Source organism: Asterias rubens, chromosome 8 (assembly GCF_902459465.1).
Source record: "Asterias rubens chromosome 8, eAstRub1.3, whole genome shotgun sequence".
In the NCBI taxonomy this organism is placed as follows: Eukaryota; Metazoa; Echinodermata; class Asteroidea; order Forcipulatida; family Asteriidae; genus Asterias; species Asterias rubens.
Window position 1 is genome coordinate 18,694,833 of NC_047069.1, and position 24,069 is coordinate 18,718,901.

The window sequence follows — 24,069 nt, forward strand, 5'->3', positions numbered from 1 at the left end:
TAAGTGTCTCATTGTGAAATAGACAGACTGACACAATGGCTGCCAAATTGAATAATGCTGTCTACTGCCCTCAAGCGTCAAAATGTAACTGTAAATGTACGTGTGGTTACACTTTCAAGACTAATGTGGTATTTGCTTCTCAACGTATTTTTTTGATAAATGAAAAACCTGATCCAAACAAACTGCTCAAAATAAGTACTTGTATTGTACCATAAACAAAAACAGCAACACTAACACAATTAAATGACATCATTATAATACTACAAAGATACTAACAAACAAAACATATATACATTAAACAAGAAAAACATTATAATTAACAAGAACAAACCCTATAGCCTACTACTATCTTAGAATGTAAAAGCAATTATTATTCACTGATGGTTCATGGCAACACTTTAAAGTTTCTCGACTTCAGCAAAAACAAAATATCAATTTATTTCAACTTCCACTTAGAATAATAATGATTGAGTTCACTTTCGACTGATATGTTTTACGGAAACACTTCCAACTCTCTTAACTTCTACAAAAAGTTACAGCCATGAACTTCAACTTACACCAAGAAGAATAATACAGATCACTGACTCCAATTGGAATGAAATCATTTCGACATTTAGCGATTAGTATCTTCCCCAAGGTCTTCTCCGACACTCAGAGATAACCAAAGGATATAAGAAACCAATAAGCAACTCAAATGACCATCAATCTGATGATGATGACGTTTGCATGCCGAGTATGGAGCTCCAGGAGTGCCATCCCACATCCCGTGTAGCTGAGTGATTTTACAGTTGACTTATTTGTCTCGAATCAAAACTGAATAGTGCGCAAAGATAAACGCAGGCGCATTACTTGATCTTAGCGAATAAATCGGCCTAAAGCAACCGTTGCTGCTCAATTTTGGACCGACCTGTCTTGATTCTGCTCAGAGCAAATCTGAACTATAGGCGAAGATCTGCCAAAGTTAATTTCCGCTTGTTAAGATTTTGAGGACAGGGACCCCAGACTGATATCTCAGTTCCACGTGAAGAAACCCACGCAATGTGCCTAAACCTGGGAGTTATTTTTGTTTAAAGCGCTTGTTGTTAAAGGCGCTGGACACTACTGGTCATGACTCAAACTAATTATTACCATAAAACCTTACTTGATAACGAGTAATGGCTCTCCATTACTCGTTATCAAGAGGTTGATAGTATAAAACATTGTATGTAACGGCTCACTGAAGTAATGTAATTTACGACAAAGAAGTAATTTCCCACGAATTTGATTTCGAGACCTCAGAACTAGATTTTGAGGTATCGAAATCAAACATCTGAAAGCACACAACTTCGTGTGACAAGGGTATTTGTTTTCTTCCATTGTTATCTCGCAACTTCAACGACCAATTGAGTTCAAATTTTCACAGGTTTGTTATGTTATGTATATGTTGAGATACACCAAATGGGAAGACTGGTATATGACGATTACCAAAGGTGTCCAGTGTTTTTAAGTTTCGGGTTTAAAGGCTGGGTCATAGATTTTGTGTGTGCACGTAATGATGATTTATCAACTGCTATTGTTGATTGTTGATAGTGTTTCAAACGGATTTTTTTTCTCTGAATAATAGCAACTTAATAAAGCCAACTTTAAGTTTGAAATCAATATGTTATTCCTGTCTGTCCATCAGGCATCTCGCCACAAGTCACTTAGAAGATGCCTCATATTTAGTTTGTTTGTTTCTTTGTATTTGGATGCATTTATTTTTTAACTCATAATTTCAAAATATTGTAGTTATGTATTGTTTTGAAACGAAGTTAGAAAATGGATGCGAGTTTGAATTGAGATTGAGTATAATATCTGGAAGCAAGATCGAGGTTGGTTCACGGGAAACAATTGTTGATGGCGTGGCGTGAGAAGATTAAGGCCACACAATGAGAGTTCGCTAGGTTCGGATTTTCCAAATCCCAATTGTGTATTTGGGAATACATCTGGCGTTATTATGACGAATTAAATACCCACCAATGGAATGTTCAATAGAATCATCATTCATTAATTTGTCCATGTGCGTCCATCCCACGCTGACTCCCCGCCCTGTAAGGAATGCGTTCTATTAAAGCTTCATAAATCTCAATTAAAATCCATACAGCTGGAGTAGTTTTACTCTGCGAAAATGAAAACGCCAGAACTCATCTGGTATCGGGATTTACTTTATACACGTGACACATTGTTTGGAAATCTTCCACGATGAGTTTGACTCAAACAATGTTTGTTCAGCTATCAACCATCCCGAAAAGGATTTGGTGATATGAATAAGTAACTGACATATTCGAGCTGTTGCATGTGTTATTTAGACGGTAACCTTGAATTATTGGCTCAAGTGCATTTTTGTTTTCATCGTTTCTGTTTGATAATGAATTTCCTAAAAGCAATAACGGGTGTCCTCCATAGAAAAACGACTTCGTGTGACGATTGTTTCAACCATTATCCTCACTCCACTGGTTACCCATAATAGACGCATTTGATTCAAAATCACAACAACAACAACAACAACAACAACAACAACAATCACAACCCTCACAAGTAATATCTTCATATTTTACGGATCCTACTTTTCTCATCAAACACTTTTCTTATCAATTCATTCATGTCGTTTTTATCCGACCATCAGGAAAAGAATCATACACACGAAAACAATTCAAATTTAGAAAACAGAAATTCACATTAAGTTTCAATATACTTTACCAAAGGCCTCTGCTCTAAAAGTACACGAAAACTTCCGTCTGTATTGTTGGATAAAAAAATTAATGCTCTGCATTCGTTCTTTTTAGTTTGCACGAAGCGTTTATTATGACAAAGATAAGTTTGAGTTTCAGCTTGCTACCTTTTACACGTTGCTTCGTGCACAACGCGCTTCACGAATAACTCGTCCTCGCAGTTTACACGAAGAGAGAGTTAATTATCCAATTAACTTCTTAATTAAAATTGCTAGGATAACAAAATAATAACAACAGATTTGTTTGGTTTAAGATCTCCATGGTTGATTAAATGTCAAACAATTACTTTGAAGATTACTCTTGGCCAATAAACCCCATTTACCAGGAGCTCAACAAATATGCAAAAGTAACTCTGTCAGACCCAAATATTTGCACTTATGATGACCTTATAGTTCTGAGACTATACGGCTTGATCTTTTGGATTTGCTTTCAAACGTTTCTGGTTTTGGTTTATTCATTTACAGGATTACACCATATCAATGTATCTACGCCAGCACTGGAAAGACGAACGGCTAAAGTATGACAGCCGACTAGGCAATCTCTCATTGGACGGCAGACTCGCTGACGTCATATGGGTGCCGGACACTTACCTGGCCAATGACAAGAGCTCTTTTGTACATGACGTCACCGTTAAAAATAGACTTCTACAGTTAAGCTGCGACGGCAGCGTTATCTACGGCATGAGGTGAGATCTTTGCCCTTTGCAGTCCCAAGTTAAAAGTTAGATGTCGAGTTGTCTTTTATATTGTATGTCTGTTTGGTTCCTGTCCAAACTGGTTTGTACGGTTTATTTTGTAGTGACACACCTGGACGATCCGAACTGCACTTTTGTTTGCCTCCACCATTGGTCCAAAGTTTCCCTGGAGGCATTTTTTATTTTATTTTAGTCTGACGCCTCAAAGGGGGTTTATTTACGTTTCAATTACTCTAACTGATCCATAATATTGACCCGGCTACAAAATAAACAGGTTTCAGATACAAACAGTGCCTGGACAAAAAGTGCACATACTCTATTTAGTAAACTAACACGTACACAAGACCACAATCAGTCAAAAGAGTCGACAGACGAAGGGGGGCTGAACCATTCTCACTGTTGATTACCTGGCATGAATTATCGACTGGGTCCCGGTGTACTAGGGTATACGACGGAGAAAGACCACCGGGTGAAACAACTGTAAGAAAAAGAAGAGAGAAAAAAAAGTTCGCTCTCCACGGAAGGTTTGTCTCCTTATATTGTTTGGCAAGTGGACCGAACACAAGACGTGTGAACGGTCTTCCGCTTGCCAGGGTCCGGACAAGGCATTTCCTTACCGTGCAGCTGGCCCAACTGACGGGGGGAGGATGATCGCTGGATCGGGGGAGACATTCTGGAATGCGTTGGAATGCTCTCTGTGGAGGGGTGGGGGTCTTGACTTGGAAAAAAATAGAGAACAGGAAACCATTTTGAATAGACTTCCATCCGTCGATGCGGATCTTCCTTCTTTACTCTCGATCATGTTCTTTTTATAGCAATGCTGTCTATCTCTCTTTCTTACCCCAAGAAAGGAAGCTGTCTGTGAACATAACCCTTTTAATTCTAGTGAGGTGAAATGGAAGGGGAACAAACCTTGAAGAAAAAAAAAACAGGTGACACGAATTCAACACACCGTGGGTTGTAGTTTTCTTTATTTAGTTCAGGAAATAAACCGAGCCCTTTCAGTTTCGCATTTCACAGTAGAGAAAACAAACAAACATCCAACGGGGTTGGTCATAGCATTCAGAGAGGGAGGGGTGATGACTATAACTCTAATAACCCTAACCACCACACCTGGCACCTTTAAAAAGATGGCTTCACCAGTGACGCTAAAAGTTCACCCCGCGAGAAAACAATTAGCTCATTGACATCCTGCCGAAAAGAAAACAAACAGGAAAGTTGACGTAATCATGAGCTGAGACCTTCATGTCAACCCTCTTTTATAAAGATGACTTCATTAATGGTGCTTAAAGTTCTCTTCACCCAAACAATCATTGTTAGCTTTCAAACATTCATGGACAGACAGGTTAAACGGACTATATTTCAAATTGTATATAGATGTTGGACAGAAATATTGCTCTAAGCACATCATAATTTGTTTGATTAGTAGAAACAACGGCTCGAGTGCCATGTAATGAAATACTGGTGCAATACTTGTTCTCTGCAACTATCTGCTTAGGATTATAATTGATTGCTAAGCTAAATCAAATTGGGACCCTACACAAATTTCCACTTGTTATATGGGCTGATTATGGAGAAGCCTTTTCCAAACGTCGACATCACGTAATCATGAGCAGAGACCTTCATCTCAACCCTCTTTTATAAAGATGACTTCATTAATGGTGCTTAAAGTTCTCTTCACCCAAACAATCATTGTTAGCTTTCAAACATTCATGGCCAGACAGGTTAAACGGACTATATTTCAAATTGTATATAGATGTTGGACAGAAATATTGCTCTAAGCACATCATTAATTTGTTTGATTAGTAGAAACAACGGCTCGAGTGCCATGTAATGAAATACTGGTGCAATACATGTTCTCTGCAACTATCTGCTTAGGATTATAATTGATTGCTAAGCTAAATCAAATTGGGACCCTACACAAATTTACACTTGTTATATGGGCTGATTATGGAGAAGCCTTTTCCAAACGTCGACATAAAACACATTAGTCATGCGAAACTTTAAGCCGCAGGCAGAAGGGAGCCTGCAAAACCCCAACGGCTCTTTATTTCCATGCCAAGCCTTGCACAAAATCGGCACAAGAGGGAGCCAAACAGTGACTGTTACTGCAATGGGGTGGGGGCGGGGGTCTACGTGCATAAACGCAAAGACTGTGATTCTGTCCCAAACAGTCACAAAGATTGACTGAACTCAAACACATAAGAGACTCAAAATAGCAAAATGAAACCCAATCAAAACGTTAACTATGCAGCCCTGCTGAAACACAACCAGAACAATTTGTCAAAACAACATCCTTCAAAAAGATACGGCAGCTCTTTAACACAGCTCGTTAAAGAATCACCGCATAAAAAAACAAAGACTTTATGGTGACCTAATGAGGCATAAACTGACGCAGTTCTACTTAACGCATGTCTATTTTTGTAACTTGGGCCCCTAGTTGTTTTGATTTGGGAAAAATGGTATCCGCTGATGAAGGAGACATCAACGGGTAATGTGAACACTTAATGACCTGCCCCACTGCGGACTAATCCGCTCTTGAATTGATATTACTTGTATACTGACGTAGAGGATATCTAAAAGAGTCTTAAGTATTTCTTAATACGGTTGTTTGTTTGTTCTGGCCATCCCCCCTAACCTAGGATTACAACAGTAGCGTCCTGCATGATGGACTTACGGCATTATCCCATGGACCAACAAAACTGCACTCTGGAGATAGAAAGCTGTGAGTATACTAAAAAGGAGGTGATCGCATAAATTATCAATTTTTGTTTTGTTCTGGATGCGTTCTGTTTTTCTTTGCTTGAAAAGAACAACACCAATAGGAGACTTTCCAACGCTAGGTGGCAGCAGACATACCGGGTAAATTTCCATTGTTTACGTAGTTCTGAACATGCGCATAATTCTGAGAACAATGGATTTACCCGGTAAGTCTGCTGCCCTCTATCGTCCCAGAAAGTCTCCTATTATAAAACTCTTCGGTTTCATTTGATGATACATTCACTCAACTTTTAGTCGTTAAAATTCTTGGATAAAGCAAGTGGTGATTCCAAACAGCTAGTGTTTGAAAGAATATGAAAACTTTAAAGTTTGCATTCGTAAATTTAGAACGAATTTCAAATAGTAAGAGACAATGAACATTGACACGTAATACCAGAGGAAAGTTTCTTTTCAAAAAAGAACAACCCAAAACAAAATAAAGACAAATCGAGACGAGGGAAGTTTCTATTTTTCAAATTCACTTGTTCGATAGTCTGTATAATTTGGACTGTAAGCACATCCGTGGATCCATTTTCTTTGTTCCCTCCCGAGCAATGAAAACCCATACAACCAGACCGAGGCTGCGAGGAGAAAATATCATGGTCCCTTATCTATAGTTAAAATTGGTATCAATGATTTCAAATATACCACAGGGAACCCTCATCAAAAGAAACAGCTGAATAAGAAATGATCAACCATCCCTAACATCAGCTGCTTAGATACAGACAATGAGTGCATCTAGGCCGGATCGAAAGCCGTCTCTTTTTAATGGCATTTGTTTTGTATACAGCATTTTTTTTCTTCTCAACTTTCAAACAAAATGTCGCCAGACTTTATGCTCTCTAAATCGGTAATGTGCACAGAGGTAAAGGCGGCATGGATAAGTTTGGTCTAAGGCTTCAAAGACCTCACATGTGCTTTATACTTTGGAGAAAACAGTAACATAAATGAACATGTTCCCTTTAAAGCACTGGACACCTTTGGTAATTGTCCAGGACCAATGTTCTCATTTGGTGTATCCCAACATAATTGCATAACATCGTAATAACTCTGAGAAAATTTGGACGCAATCGGTCATCACAGTTCTATAGGAAGAACAATGCAAGAATAAACAACCTTGTTTCACAAAGTGTGGGCTTTCAGACGCCATAATAAAATGCTTCAGGCCTTGAAGTCTTTTATTACTTGAGTGAGAAATTACTTCTTTCTTACCAACTACGTTACTTCAGAGGGAGCCGTTAACAACAATGTTTTCCAACATCAACAGCTTTCCTTTGCGCGTTACCAAATATTTATTCTTAAAAAATAATTTCGAGTAATAACCAATAGTCTCCAGTGCTTTTTTTTGTTCAAAAATTTCATGCCAACTTTTGTTCACCCCCAACAGATGGCTACACACTGACGGATCTCTCGTATTCGTGGCAGTATGGCGGCAAGTCAGTCCTCGGGATGGACGACATTGAAATAGCACAGTTTACCATCACAGAGTGGAAACTGGTGTCCAGAATTCAGACCTTCTCCACGGGTACGTTCAACGCTCAGCGGCCAGGTGACCAGACTGTTCATTTGACACACTCATCTTTTTGTCTGTAAAATTTAAGGACTCAAAACCAAGAAACCGAATTCCCAAAACACTCCCGGGGCCAAGAAAAGACAAACCGATAACAATTTTATTATTATGTAGTGTGGGAGAAATCCCATCCATTGATTGATAGTTCCTCTAAGTAGTATTTTAAATTTTGCATGACGGAATACAATTATAACCAAGAGATGTTTGCGGTACCACCGTGTGCAAATCTCTTTTGAGAAGTCTTGGTTCTGAGATGAACATAGCCTTGGCGGCCTTACACTTTCGTATTATACTATCTGTGTAAAGGGAAAAAGTCCTATATAGGGCTAAGGTGAACCATGGTTAATAGTTTCCTATAGTTTTGTTTACATCATTATATAAGATTGGTAGGTGTAGACAAAGCAATGGTTTCAGTCTGAAACCCACTGATTACAAAGTTTCTACGAGTAGAAATACCACCGAGAAACACTTACAATTCTAACACCCCTTTAAACATTAAGGTTTTGTAATGAACACTGCTCGTGACACTACTGTGTGACACAGACAACAGACAATAATTTATATACACAGAGACTAATTGACATCTGATACCACTTTACAAATTAAGGTTGTATAATGAACATTGCTCAGACATTAATGATAACAATGGTAACATAGGAACATTTACAGCTACATCTACTCATTTGCATCGGAAATACCACTTAAACAATTAAGGTTGTATGGTGAGCAATGCTCACAGTACCACTGTACGTCAAAGGCAACAGAGAAACATTTACATCCTAAGATTAAATCTGAAATGACACTTTTAAAAAACGAAAAATGTTCAATGAACATTGCTCGCGAAACATTTACATCCACAGAGAGACATTTACTACTTTGAATACCACTTTAAAAAAGGTTGTTTAATTAACACTGCCGATGATGCTAACTGTAGAGACATTTGCATATTTACAGTGATCGTTTATATCTGATACCACTTTAACAACAAGGGTATAAATAATTGCTCTCGACACCACTGTATGACAAAGGCAACAGAGAAACATTTACATCTACAGAGAAACATTAACATCTGAAATGGCACTTTAAATATAAAGAATGTATAATTAACGTTACGCACGACACTACTGTATAACAAAGTCAATAATTAAAGAGAACAAAGCCATTATCTTTTCTTACAATATAGCTTTTTACTTCTAAAGCTTGTGCAGGGCAGGCATGGCTTACCCCTTGTAATTTAGGCTTAAACGCACTGGACACTATTGGTAATTACTCAAAATATATATTCGCACAAAACCTTACTTGGTAACGAGTAATGGGTAGAGGTTGATAGTATAAAACAACGTGAGAAATGGCTCCCTCTGAAGTGACATAATTTTCGATAAAGAAGTAGTTATTCCACGAATTTGATTTCGAGACCTCAGATTTAGAATTTGAGGTCTCGAAATCAAGCATCTGAAAGCACACAACTTCGTGTGACAAGGGTGTTTTTTTTTTTTTTTATGATCTCGCAACTTCGACGACCAATTGAGCTCAAATGTTCACAGGTTTATTATTTGTGCATATGTTGAGATAAACCAAGTGAGAAGACTGGACTTTAAAATTACCAATAGTGTCCAGTGTCTTTAAGGTAGTATAATTAATTGCTCACGACACTACCGTTTAACAAACGCAACTATTAAGAGGACAAAACCATTACAGTTTCAACAACACAACATTTACTGCAACAGCCTTCAGTAAACCATCTTCTGTATGCGTAAGATAGGATTTATTGTCACAAACTTTTTGTAACTCTCTCAAAAGGAAGATCCAACGATTTAGAAGATGCTATTAAAGAATTTATACCCAAACTGCATGACGGGTGGATTTCACAAATCTCTACTTAGGACGAGTTACTCGTTCTAACCTTACGAGCTAATCGTAAGTTTTTAATAACTCATTAGAGTCATTCAACTTAGTCCCAACTTAAGAATATCTTTGTTAAGTCGACCTCTGGTCCATCTTCTATTAGGTTAGCTAGTCTTTTTTAGTTATAGTGACTTTCAAGTTGGACTGGGGGGGGGGGGGGGTAGCTTAGCGTGGCCTGACAACGCTGCCTGACCTGTTTACAATCTTAGTATCCCACCGGTCTAGCTTTGCAGACCGCCAATAATACTGCCGTAACACCTACAGCACAATTTCTACTCTGGTGTCATTTCATGCTACAAAATACCATGGTAAAGGGGAAAAAAAAAAAAAAAAAAAGAAACCCACTGAGTGCTGATTTGCAATCAACGAAAAAACCCGGGAGAAAAATACCGCCGGGGGTCCGGGGATCAAGCGAACCGGGCTGGAAATCCGTCCCCTACTCCATAACGCAGGTGGTTTAATTCCTTCAGAACACACCCGCCTCCACAATCCATCAGACCCCCCTTGTAGGATTCTTCTGAACTCTAAGAAGTAGGTTATGACATGAGTTGGGGAATGGGGGCGGGGTTGTCTATTTGTCAACCTCATTTTTGGAGTTTGATGAGCTAATGGACAACTCATCTGCCCCTGACACAAAAAAGGAGGATTGAGTTCCACAATGGTTGACAATTATGACGGTTTTAGAATGGTTTCAGGCAGTTTCTCTTAATAGGTCATCGATTTTTATCAAAAAGAAAGTTACTTGTGTCTGCCACACACTGACACCTGGTACAGGAAATGGATTTCATGAAACATTTCTCCAAATCCCGTGCATCTCTTCTAAAACTATCAATTTGTCGAGAGTTCACAAAAAGTGTTTCTCAGAAATGTGGGTCAAAGTGGATCGTTGCCTAAAAAACAATCGTTGTGTATGAAACCCCCACCCACATAGAACACAAAACAGTCGTTGTCTATGAAACACTTTTACCCTAAAACTACACACAAACAGTCGTTGTGTATTGTAAAAACTTGTCTACCTCCTAAAAGAAGACAACCTGGAATTAGGGTTGAAACTTACTTAAATGTTTTGACCCAACTAAATCAGGTCTTTTAAGGGCTCGCAAATGGACATATTTTCCAGCTTAGGTTTAAGCTTTTGTAGAAAAAGCTTGACAATTATATCATAACATGCAACACGGTTCACACCGTTTAGATTATTCAGGTATTGTATCTCTAGTACAGTGAAAAATGCTGTTAAGTCTGTTTCTTAGAAATTACAATGATTCATAAATTTGATTTATAACTGGTCGTCTAATTGAGAACAACGGACTTACTTATCGGGTATCTAAAAACTGGATGTGTCTGGGATGTGTCTGGCTCGATTCCGTGTCAGGCTGTACCGGAACAGGGTTAAAATTGGGATCTTCACCCAGATTGTACGCTAGCTTGACCCATGTCTGTTTCACTTTGACATGATTCTCCGGGTCATAATGACACAGAAATGGGTCAAGCGTCACAAGACCCGGAGGAATCCGGGTCAATACTAGACTTGATGAAAGTCCCATTCTCGTGTGACAGGTCCCTTTGCTTAATCACGCAAACTTAACTATCAAACAACCCGTAGCATGCAGTACAGTGTGCGCTCACCGTCAAAAAGTGGTCCCGGTAGCAGAACAGGTTGGGGAGTGCAGAGCATCACAAAACAGTAGTTCCCTTGGGGTGGCACGGGGATTGGGACTTGAGACAAGTCTAGGTAAATTCTGACCAGGGAGATCTTAGAAAGGCCCATATAAAACAGACCTGGAACACTTGTTTGATATCATAAAACAATAACTATTTAATGGCCTGACGTTTCGAGCCTAGCAGATTCTTTCTCGAAGGCTGAAAAGATTCCTCCAGTGTCAAAATGAGTCATTTTGTAGGTAATAAGTTTGCAACAGCTAATGTGAGACTTTCCAACGCTAGGTGGCAGCTGACTTACCGGGTAAATTTCATGGTTTACTTAGTTCTGAACATGCGCATACTTCTGAGAACAATGGATTTACCCGGTAAGTCTGCTGCCACCTATCGTCCCAGAAAGTCTTCTATTCTATTTTCTCATAAAACAATACCTTGACTATTTCCTCGTATATTAATGTTTCTTGACAGGAGCGTATCCCAGATTGTCTTTGAGCTTCCTTCTAAAGAGAAACATTGGTTACTTTGTGCTTCAGACCTACCTTCCTTCCATTCTTCTTACCATACTCTCATGGGTGTCTTTCTGGATTAACCACGAGGCAACGTCAGCTAGAGTCGCCTTAGGTAAATATGTAGAACCCTTAAGGGAAGGTATAGCGTTTAGTAATCACTCTTTAATCTAATGGCAAATACAAACTTCTGGTTAGAAGTCTACGGCAGCTTTCGAAAGTGTAAATCATTTTGAGAAACAGTTCACTTCGAATGGTTGTGTAGAAATAAAAAAATCAGTTTGCATGCCTCAAAATTTAAATGTGAGTAACGTTACTTTATGTAACGTTTCTCAGATTGCGTATTCCAATTTAGGAAATAATCCGTCCCGCGCGGACATAATGTATTCAGAATTTTTGGCGACCACACCCTTAAGGTATACCTCCCGTCCATACTACAAATATTGATACTCTTCAAGGATTGACAATGGCTACCATAGACACTTTGGTACATTCGGACTACCTTCCCTAAGTTACCACAGTAGACATACCCATTAGATGTACCAACATAACCACACCCCTTGGTGACCACACCCTTTAATTTCAGGTAAACACTCCTTTCATTTTACCAATTGACCCTCTTCAAGGATTGACAATGGCTACCTGAGACACATTCGGTACATTACAACCACCTCCCGTAGTTGACAGAATAGCCCCTCCCTTCGGATGTATCAATTATAACCACACCCATGGCGACCCCACCCTTTTAACAAAGCTATGCATTCCTTCCATTCTACAAATTAGCCGACTTCATGGATTGACAATCAAGAAACGCCTTCGGTGCATTACAACAACATACCTCAAGTAACCACAGTAGCCCCGCCCCTCGGGTGTGTCACTATAAAAACACTCCTTTAGTGACCTCACCCTTTAAAGAAATGAATTCCTCCCATTACCACTTGGCTTTTTTATGGATCGACAATGACTACCAGAGACGCATTATATTACAACCACCCCCAATGTACCACAGAAGCCCCGCCCCACGGGTGTGTCACCTTTACCGCACCCTTTCACGCGGGAAACACTCGTTTATTCACGAAGTAATACAACGACTGTTTAGAACTCGAGGAATAAATCGCAAACTGCAATGGCAGCTGAAGACGTCACCCAAGGCTGAAAACAAACCAACAAGCTTTAGTTACTCCCCTTTGGAAAACTAAGAGCCCAACCCGAGAAGCTCTTCAGGGGGAGGATTTAGGTCAAGTGAATAGCCAAGGGTGACAGACTTGTCACGTGAAGGTTGTGCATGAACATTATGCCTGGGAAAAGGACACCATGGTAATAATATTACATCAAGCCAAGTTTCAAAATCTCTGAAAGCCGAGCAAGGTCTCCCCCCAAAAAAATCCTGGATATCATTACAAAATAACTTGTTGTGAGTATTTAAGAAACTAAGACATTGCTATCAACTCAGTTTTATCCAAGTGTTTCTGTTAGTTTCTGAACCTGCAGCAATTAATTATTAGTCCATTTAAATGTCTGGCTTATTTGACTTTCATTCTGGTAAACTGACTTTCATTCTGGTTAATTGACTTCCATTCTAGTTAATATTGCCTTTTGCTGTGGTTATTTTAGGCAGTCTGGTAAATTTACTTTAACTCTGGTTTATTGACTTTCATTTTGGTTCATTGACTTTCATTCTGGTTTATTTTTGTTGACATTGATTCTGGTTCATTGACTTTCATTTTGGTTCATTGACTTTCAATCTGGTTCATTGGCTTTTAATCTAATTCATTGACTTTCATTCCAAGTTCAAGCAGTTTAGACTGCGAACCGCGTTTCTATGTGGATAGAAATCCCTATTCACAAAATCCAGATGGCCAAAGTCTTCAACGGTTCTGCTTCATATAAATTAATAAAGACCTACAGAGTAACTTTATTTAAAGGCACTGTGCACTATATTGGTAATAACTGGAAATAATTGTTAGCATAAAAACTAACTCGGTAAACGAGCAACGGATAGCTGTTGACAGACGAGCAACGGATAGCTGTTGACAGTATACAAAATTGTGACAAACAGCTCCCTCTGAAGTAACGTAGTTTGAGAAAGAACTAATTTCTCACTCAAATATTTGAATTGATTTCGAGACCCCAGCTGAGGTCTCGAAATCAAACATCTGAAAGCACAAAACTTCGTGCGGCAAGGGTGTTTTTTCTTCCATTATTCTCTCGCAACTTCGACGACCAATTGAATTCAATTTTTCACAGGTTTGTGATTTTGTGTATAAAAGTTGAGATACACCAAGTGAGAAGACTGGTATTTGACAATTACCAATAGTGTCCAGTGTCTTTAACAATAGTAAGGCAGGTATGTGATGGGGTTGCGCCTTTGATACAAGCATGACATTCGGCACACAGGCAGAATGCATAATGAGAAAGATATTCGGTCATTGCTGATTAATTTTGTCCTTACAGGTAGCTCTTTTAAAAATATTGAAAACTGATTGTCAAAATTCAAATCTTAGATTGCCCTATAGCCAAAAATCTTTATCATGGCATACTCTGACTGTGTGTACCAAATCTTATGCTTGTAGCATAGTCTGAAAGACTCGGGAAATCCAACATACCGAATGCAGACAAAAACAACATTCGAATGTGTATTTTTTGGTCTTCAGATAGCTACCTACCCTATTTCATTTTAGGATTTTCGAGTGAAAATGAAATCATACATTTATTTAATTTGTTCTGTGTCAGGTATAACGACGGTGCTCACCATGACAACAATTAGTACAAGCGTTCGTCAATCCCTTCCACGTATCTCCTACATCAAATCAATTGACATCTACGTGGTCACGTGTTTCGGTTTCGTGTTTGCTGCCCTCCTCGAGTACGCCATCGTCAACTTTAATTATTGGTCGCAACACAAGAGGAAGGCCAAGGAGGCATTGAAGAGCGCCACCGCGTGTTCGTCTACGCCCACCACAGACAATAATGCCAACAGTAGTAATAATGCTTCGAATCTTAGAACCAGAAAGTTCCGCGATAACACGTATCAACAGGTAATAATGTTCAGCCGTTCAATATACTCCTTACATTGGCAACTATCTTTGATAAAACGTGCACGCGTGAAAGGCTATCAAGAAGGAGGTTTAGCTGCACGTAACGCGAGCAAAATATTCAGAAAATTGTGTTGTTTCCAGGTGACGTCACCACTTTTGGGCTTTCTTCATGCTTACGTACGCAACTGACGTGTAGGTGATGTCACGTACACGCTAAAGACGTAAGATTTTAACCATACAATTTTTTGAAGTTCACGTTCACGTATTTGCTCGCGTATTACGTGCAGCTAAACCTATCTGAGATTCGTGCGCAATGCGTGAACACGCGTGTGTACGTTTAATATCAAAGATGGTGGTCAATGACGTCATTTGCATGTGAGCACATGCTGACATCACTATTTTGTATAATTCCATTGAATGTCTAAACCACAACATACATACTGGATACTGGTCAGCTATGTTGTGGTATCCTAAGTTGTGCTATTCCACACGTCCTAAAAGGGGTGTCAATCAATAGGGTCACTCATTCTGGGTAGTACAAAAACTCTGCCATCCTTATCTTTGTACAAAATCGGTATGTAAACAGCCACTGGTACATGGAACACTATCATGACAAAAAAAATAAAAATAAAATAAAACATAGGCAATATCTGTACATGTAAACAACACACTAAGAAAAAAAAATCGTTGAATAAATGCAAAAGCAAACCCTTATACAAGTGCTAACCGCAAGCAAATTGATCCCTTGCACTGCAGAAATAATAGACAAAACTCACATTCATATCGCAAACTCCATTTCCCTAGAGTAACCTGTCCCGAAAAACTCACGCAAAACAATGATTATGATCCTAGAATTCTTTTCGAACTACCAATTCTTTTTTTGTAAAACCATTGGGTGGTAATTTTTCAACTCGCAGTGGGGTTACGGACCACCGTTTTAAAATGGCAATCTCGTTTATCACAACAATTAAAATGTGCAATCGGTTGGCAACGGGTTTTTACATTGTTTGGTAAACAATTTGAATTTTGTTACAGTGAGCGTTTTCTTTTGATTAGCACAGTAAAGACCTATTGCTGATTTGTTGTGTTCTTTGTAGTGAAGGTTAAACATACTTTTCTCGAACGAGGTTGACAAAACTCAAGGCTGTGACGTTGCCCAAAAGATTTTGTTGTCTTGAACGGGTTGAAAAAAAGAAAAGGAAGAAGAACAAAATCCAAAATTAACCGAACCCCAAAATCCAAAGGTTGGCACAGAGCCTCAGCAACAATGAAGTTCGATTGTCTTCATTCATGTTCAACAAAAGACTGTTTGTATTTTTAGCACAATTTTGTTTGATTTAATTCAGAACAAAGAAATGTTTATACATGGGGAATTTTTTTCTAATAACACTGATATTGAACTAAAATTTTATATTTTATGTACTTATCATTATTTAATAGTGTGACAATGCTGTTTCTGGAAGTAAAGGATCGGTAAGAATTCTAAAAAAGCCTCTCTCAATTAAAAAAAAAATCTTTGCGCATTTTTAATTCTTTTTAAGATACTAATATTAACAATAATAACAAAAGGGGGAGGTACAATTAGTTTCTTATGGGCCATTCAAAATAGTCAGTGTTTAAAAATGTCTACCTTTTTTCTCCTCGAAATTGTGAGTTGGTGGGTCAAAAGAAGTAACTGAAAACCGAAGATTCAGTTGTTGTAAAATTAAATATACATGAATGGCAATTTCTGCAACTTTGGTCGAAGGCATTACTTTGTTCTTAAGTATCTTATTATAACATTATGAAGCCTTTCGATGTTTAGAAAACTGAGATCTTGGGTGGTTGGAACCGGAGCCCCCCCCCCCAATGGAACTCAAAAATTGTAAACAACAAAATCGATGGCTTAGTTTGGGATTTCCCGGAAGCCATTTTGGTTGAACGCCGTCATATTGCGAGTTGGCATGGCACGGATATCACATTTAGGGTGGATCAAAAACATTTCGAAATGCAAGTCTATTTTTTTTTTTTACAATGACTATTCTGACTGGCCCCTTTATTGTCATTTTGACCCTGAAAACAAATTATATTAATTTGATGGTTTTGATCTTTGACCTACAGCTTCAACTAAATCAAAGTGTTGGTCAGAGGCTGTCAGGGAGAGACCCAAACGACCCCAACGATGTCGAAGTCATGGAAGAAATCCCAATGAACAGGCTGAATGGACTCGAAGGGACCGAGACCCACGTCCGGAAACCTTCATGCACCGGAGGCAAAGTCCGGCGACGGTCAAGCGGTACCAACTACCGGCACACCCCGCCGTGGTTCGGTCCGGGTAGCTCCGGGCGGGCTAGGAACTCTACATTACGGAGACGGACAATACGGGTGCACCTCCCGAAAGTGCGCAATGTGCATATCATCGATAGCTACGCCAGAATTCTATTCCCGAGTCTCTTTATTATTTTCAATATTGTCTACTGGAGTGTGTATCTGATGTGGCAGCAACAGTGGAAAAACAATCAAACTTGGAGTGAATGAAAGTCTTCTAGAACTTTTTCGTAATGTAGTCAAATTTTTTTTTTTTTTTGCTTCTTCTACAAAATGATTTTAGCATGCTCTGGAGGATATACATTCGGCAACATGTGACTGTCAATGTTTTTGCCTCAACCATCCTACAATTTAACTGAACGACGAGTCTTGAGCAATGTCAACCAACGAGTGCGGCAGACCGGTGTGAAAGGAGATTCTGTCCCCCCCCCCCCCGCCTCCATATGTACAAACTTCTCCTGATAGCGCCCTCTTTTGAACATCCTTGTCAAGCCCATGTTAATTTTCTAAGCATCTCCGGTTGACAGAATTCCCCGAGTCACCGGCAAAGAGCTACACATTTTCATATAAGGTCTTTGTTAAAACCCCGGTATCCCGTATAGTTCTTCCCGTATTCTTCAAATATGGAACGACATCGTGTAGTTTTGCTATGAAAAGTTTGGCTCGCTCCCCAGTCGCTCCCTCTCTTTGTAAACCTAGAACTTCCATTCTAACTTAGAATTTCAGATCATGTTGGAACACGCGATGATGTTTTTGGGGGAAACACTGGCAGTAAAACCTCGCATGATTGGTTACTAACGATTTTTATAACTTCCTTGAGTTGAAGTGCTACGGCCTAGCGAGAAGTATAATTATAGTTGCATTGTATTTTCAGATCGCTCCTCAAACAATTTTGCTCATCGTTTGATTTCTTTTGGATACCATTTTGTTACCTCTTGTTTCAGAAACTGTTCAGTTCTACTTGCTCATTTTTCACCAGGAAAAAAACCCTCAGGCAATCAGTAAAGGGGTGGATTTCACAAAGGTAGTCCTAACTTAGGACTAGTCCTAGGCAATGCTAAGAGATAGGACCAGTCCTAAGTTAGGATGAGTTACTGGTCCTAACTTAGGACCAGTCCTATCTCTTAGCAATGCCTAGTCCTAGTCCTAAGTTAGGACTACCTTTGTGAAATCCACCCCAGCTACACGCTCAACCAACCCGTAGTCTTCACCGACGACGTTAGTTTTGTTTTAGTCACTGGCGGTTACAACACAAACTAATTGGAGTAGAGATTTATGTATCATACAAGATTCGTGGACTTGCCCAGTCTCTCCGATCCAGTGAGTAGTGCGTGCTCTACCGGCGCGTAATACGAAAACTAGTGTTGCAAATCAAGAACAAAACAGTTGCTCCAAAATCGCTTAACTGGACTTTGTCACATGGATGTGAACAATAAACGGATACACTTCCCAAGGAGAATAAATCACCCAAAACCCTATATTTTCAGAAACGTATTAAAACAATCAATACTGCTACAATATTACCACAGCCTAGTTATTGCTCCAAACTGTAAACTATATTAGTAAACAAACACAATCCCAAATAAAAATGTAACTAAAACAATACCCCTTAACTTTTTTAAGTACAGCGATTTGACGTCATTTGTAAATAGTTACGGGGAAAAAAATCTATATAAAAATGTAATAAAAAACAGTCTGTTACCAAAAAATAATAAGAAATGTCAGTCATGCACGACTTCAAAATATAAATGACATATCGAGTTTATCATTATTGTACTGACAAATTAATGTTCTTGATAAGTTTTGAACCAGTTCAAATTATTATAAAATGAAGATTCTGAAGTTTTCTCAATTTGCAAACTATCGAATTGGCATTTGAATTTGGGGCATTGATGTTTATTGCATGAAATACAATTTAACTCAAACGTTCCATTTTACTTTGTCGATATCTCTTCAGTAGAACTAAAAAGAAACAAAAAGTAGAGTTCTGTATTCAATTTAGAAGTTTATCAAATGAAATCATAACACAATACGGTACCAGAGAAAACAGAACGATATTACCCGACTTTTTTTTCATCGGCTTATTCAAATTATGAAAATAACCAACAATGTTCGTAATCTACCTTACTGTGACAAGATTTTAAAAGGCTCACAATTTACAAAAGGATAAACAAACAAAGGAGCAAATATTTATCTGAAGTTGTTCACTATGTAAATTATTGTGACTATTATCTCTAAGAAATACACATATACTTATTTAAACCAAATCCGTCCTTAAAATATGGGGGAACCAACATTATAAAATCAATACATTTTTTTGTTTTAATTCTACAGTGTCATGCAATTTATATCCAATATTGCTGAGAGAATGTAACTTTGGTCAAAACATTTTTCTTTCTGCAAAACATGTGACGAGGTCAACAGTTAATTTTGGGGTCATCTTCCTGAACTTTAAAGAATCGCTTCAAGTCCTTTTTGGTGTTCATTGAACACAATCTAACTTAAATTCTAGTGGAAGTTTGTTCCAGTCGTATTTTTCAAACAAACTACTTGCGTTTGTCTTAGATGTTATCTGATTCCGAGAGATGTTAACAATCTTTTACCTTCCAAACTTCTTCCATCCACAACCCTAAAATCTATTTTGCTTTAAAACGACCTCCGAAGTTTGCTGTTTAACAACATTAATCACACCGATCATTAAATTTGGCGACTGTTAACAGCTTTAAAATTCAAGCAGAACAAAATTGAAGAAGTTGACTTTCGACATTTCTCCCAGCTTGCTAGGATTTTGTGAAAAAGTAATATTTCTATAAAACAGACTTCTCAATGTTGAGCATATTTTTTGTTTGTTTGTTTCTTGTTTGTTTTGGTTTTGTTTTTCATTTTGTCATTGTCAATTTTTTTAAATCAAACTTTGACGGGTTAATTTTTTATATACATTTTTGAAGAAACTATAATTATACTTGGTTGTGTTGTTTACATTTTCTAATGCATTTTGATGACAAAGCAATGTAGATGATAAGTAAGATAATGGTTCTGCAACAATAGTTACATAAAGTGACATTCGAAGAAACAATTTAACAATAACTGTTTACCTTTAAACTGAGTGTTGACAAGTTGAACAAATTCTATTGACATTTAAAGCAATCTTACAACACCTGGCGTGTGTTTTAAATTGACTAAGACTTTGCATTGAAACTGTAAGCAATGAATCAATATTTACAATTATACAACAGTAGATTTGCTTATTACTAGATTTGACTTCCCTTACCAATTGTATTTATAATATATACCACCCCAAGTAGTAATTCATTTGACCGTTATAGTGACTAAGTAGGATTTGAAACTTGCATGGTGGAAATATTGGTGACGTTTGCGAAAGCACCGTGTGTACATCTCCTTTGAGTATAGCTCTAGTTCAGAGTTGCAAAACCACTGGTTCTTTTCAGAACCAGAGGTTTTCAAACCCCCTATAAGTATTACTGACTTTTTCACCAAATCATAAAAGTCTTCATAAATAATGTAAAGTTACATGAAGTGTGCCATCTAGGGTTCCAAAGTCTCACATAAGATTATTAGATCACGAGAGAACTGAGTACGTTTGATGGATCTGAGGATTTCTTAAAGGATAACAAAAAACAAGATAACGTTTACTATATAGAAAGGTTTGCGGTAACACCATGTAATGATTATCTCTAATGAGTTGGGGTGGTTCTGAAAAGAACCTTTGGTTTCAAGTGAGTAGACTGGTCTTTGACAATTACCAATAGTGTCCAGAGCCTTTAAAGAAAAACGTATTTATGAAAAACAAACAATTTAGGCATATATGGACAACGGTTCTGTTTACATGGTTACTGAGTAAATATCAATACAACGAACTTAACCAGTGTTCCTAAAGGGACTGAGTTGATTGACGATTTTTTAACTTTGAAAACTGAGTGTTTCTATCTTGAACAAATGCCAAACGACCAACCATTAAGACTTGAATGACGACCGTGATTGCAAAGGCCCTTGATTTGACGAACAGACATGGTGGGAGGGAAGATAGCATCAACATTACGCGGACAATATTATTTTTTGACCAGACAGACCGTCATTTATAGACTCCGACTAAAAACGCACGGACAGACGGAATCTTTAAGCTATGACAACTGAGAGGAAACTCTAAAAAATTCCGGGTAAGAATTGATCCGGATCCAGAGTCCTAGGGGGTCTGACCCATTTTGGATCAGGATGACCCTGAAACTGGTTAACTTCTAAATCAGATTCTGAGTCGGTGTGATCCATTTCTGTGTCATTTTGACAGAGATTCCGGGTTATACTGAACCTGAAATGGTTTATACCTCACGTGAACCTTAATCCCGGTCAATTCTAACCCGGAAGTAGTTAGAGTGCAGACATAATGTAAAGGGAACTTTCGAAGGAGATCCGAGTTCCTCTCCATGAAATATGAAAAACGACCATGACTGAGACACAATGACGAACAATTCAACACTAGTCAATCCATCATACAGCAAGGCTATAAGAATGTACGTGTGCCCAGATTCAACTCGATCCCTTTGGGAGTCAACTCGACCCCCTTGGGTCAACTTGAACCCCGTTGTCAAGTTACGGAGAAGTATACTGATCTGAGGTATCATGAAGAGATCACCTGACCAAATTAATGACCCAATCATGGATCATAATGATATAGAGTATATATTGAATTTAGTAAACGAGTTATAAAAGGAGATTTTAATTTCGTAATCCTAACCTTAAAGAAAGTAAATGTATAAATTAAACAAAAATAAAGTTGTGATTATAGTAATTAATAAAACAAACAGAAAAAAGTGTGCAAATTACTAATACATTAATAATTAACATTTTCTCCCGAAATTCAAAGACCTTAATGACAAAATTTGGTTAACAAAAGCTATAAATTTACGATCCAAAACTTTTCAGAGGTTTCGCCGAATAGCCTACTACAAACGAATTGTAGACTTACAAAATATCTCGGGCACACATGGACTTAAATTTTGACAGTAATCTGTACTGGTTGTCGACAAAAAAAACCCAAAATACAGTATTAAACGAAAATGACAGACAATGATAATCAGTTAACGACAGTGACGGATAATATTGTGTTCTACATAGTGTTACTACTATCATTATTAACAGGTGTACCCGAAACTAACAATATTTGATGATCAGCATAATTTTACAATAAAAAGTTACAGTTTTGTACACAATTTGGCATTGTTGTTCCTTGTCTTACTTGTGTGTGCGCCCAGCAACAAACATACAAACAGAAAAACAGACAATAACATGTGTAAAAAAACAAAAAAAACTAAATTAATATTCTTTATCCCCGATGCAAACTTAACATCTATTATATCGTTGCGGTGCCCCTCTAGCTACCGGGCAACCTCGGTAGTCTAGTTGGTAAGACACTGCTCTAGAATTGCAAGGGTGGTGGGTTCGAATCCCACTCGAGTAATATGCCTGTGATACTTTTTCACAGGACTCGGGAAAGTACTGAGTATACAGTGCTAACACACATCGGTTTATGGGTAAAAACCAAAATTAATAAAATGTGTGTTGTCAGGGAGAAAGAAGAAGAAAGAACAAGAAAGGAAAGAAAAACATCAAACATTTTGTTGTCTCTTTTCCACAATTAGTCTGGTCAGGTAGGTTGTGAAAGTGAGAAGTTTGATGAACCAAACATGAAATTTGGCAACAGTCAGAACCTGTTTTAACAAAAACTTATTGGGTATTTCTCAATGTATTTTGCTATAGTGCCATCGCAAATTTTCCCTTTGAAAAAAAAGTAATCAAAACAAGCAATGACAGCCATATGTTTATTTCGAAAATGGTTTGTCTTTCCGCCTGTGTTTTTTGTATAAAGTACAATCGGACGTTGTCCTATAGCCAGTCTTTTTTCGTGAAAAACTTCGACTTTGTGCCAAATTCAATGCATGTTTCATAAAATAAAAAAAAACATTTCCCCCACTCTACCCCTCCTCGCATCCTAAACAAGAAAAGAAAGGAATACAAAGAGAGCCCTATTTACATGATTCATGCAACACATGACTGTAAACACATTATGGACTGTGTAGGGGGTCAAACTGTTTCAGTCCTATGGGTAGGTGGCGACGGCTTCTGGAAGAAAATTATTGTAGCCCACACCAGCTGGAAGTGGCCTTCAGGCCTTGTGTGTCTGGCGACTTGCTTAAAAAAAAAACGGGAAAAAAAATATGTTTTTTTTTTTCGTCGCTCGAAACTCTAAAACGATGCATCTGTTAACACGGCTTCAATTACTATATGTTTATTTTGAACTTAAAGTTTCACCCTTTGCAAAACAACAAATTCTTGAAATCAAGTTATAGGCTTATTTGACAACAAGGCACGCTTATCACCAGCAATAAGTGTCCACCTTTTAATTTAGTACTGAGTAATTACAAAGCGTAATAAACATTCATACGTTATTTTGAGCAACCCACGTTATAAACACACTCTGTATAAATAAATACTATACTAATGTTCTACTATCCGTTTGCCAATAATTCAATGAACATTTTCAAAAATTTTCATTAAGTACGTCTCGCATAAACGTACTTTTTAAATCTACTTTCCCAACTCTGTACACTTCTTGAGTTTGTTTATTTGTTTTCTAAACGTACAACTGACCAAAATATTGGATGAAGAATATAATTTATAGATGTTATTTTAAAGTCACCTGGAAATGTTTTTGTTCCTTCAGAATAAAGCTTTTGTCACTAATAAATGTGTTTTGATGAGTGGAATGTGAATAATCAGTTAACTAAGGTTTAACAAAATTAGTTCTTATGTTATTTACAAATTTAAGAGTAGGCCCCGACCCGAGAGGGCGCTGTTCGTGACG

The 24,069-nt window shown here is 37.9% G+C and overlaps 1 protein-coding gene across 1 annotated transcript; it reads left to right on the plus strand.

The window, feature by feature from the left end:
• Positions 1-3,217: 3,217 nt before the first annotated feature.
• Positions 3,218-17,579, plus strand: LOC117293318 (gamma-aminobutyric acid receptor subunit beta-3-like). Its single transcript, XM_033775577.1, has 6 exons — positions 3,218-3,435; positions 6,087-6,169; positions 7,592-7,729; positions 11,807-11,959; positions 14,578-14,882; positions 16,983-17,579. Exons 1-6 carry the CDS (start codon positions 3,230-3,232, stop codon positions 17,397-17,399), a joined length of 1,302 nt encoding a protein of 433 aa, XP_033631468.1. The 5' UTR covers positions 3,218-3,229; the 3' UTR covers positions 17,400-17,579.
• Positions 17,580-24,069: the final 6,490 nt, after the last annotated feature.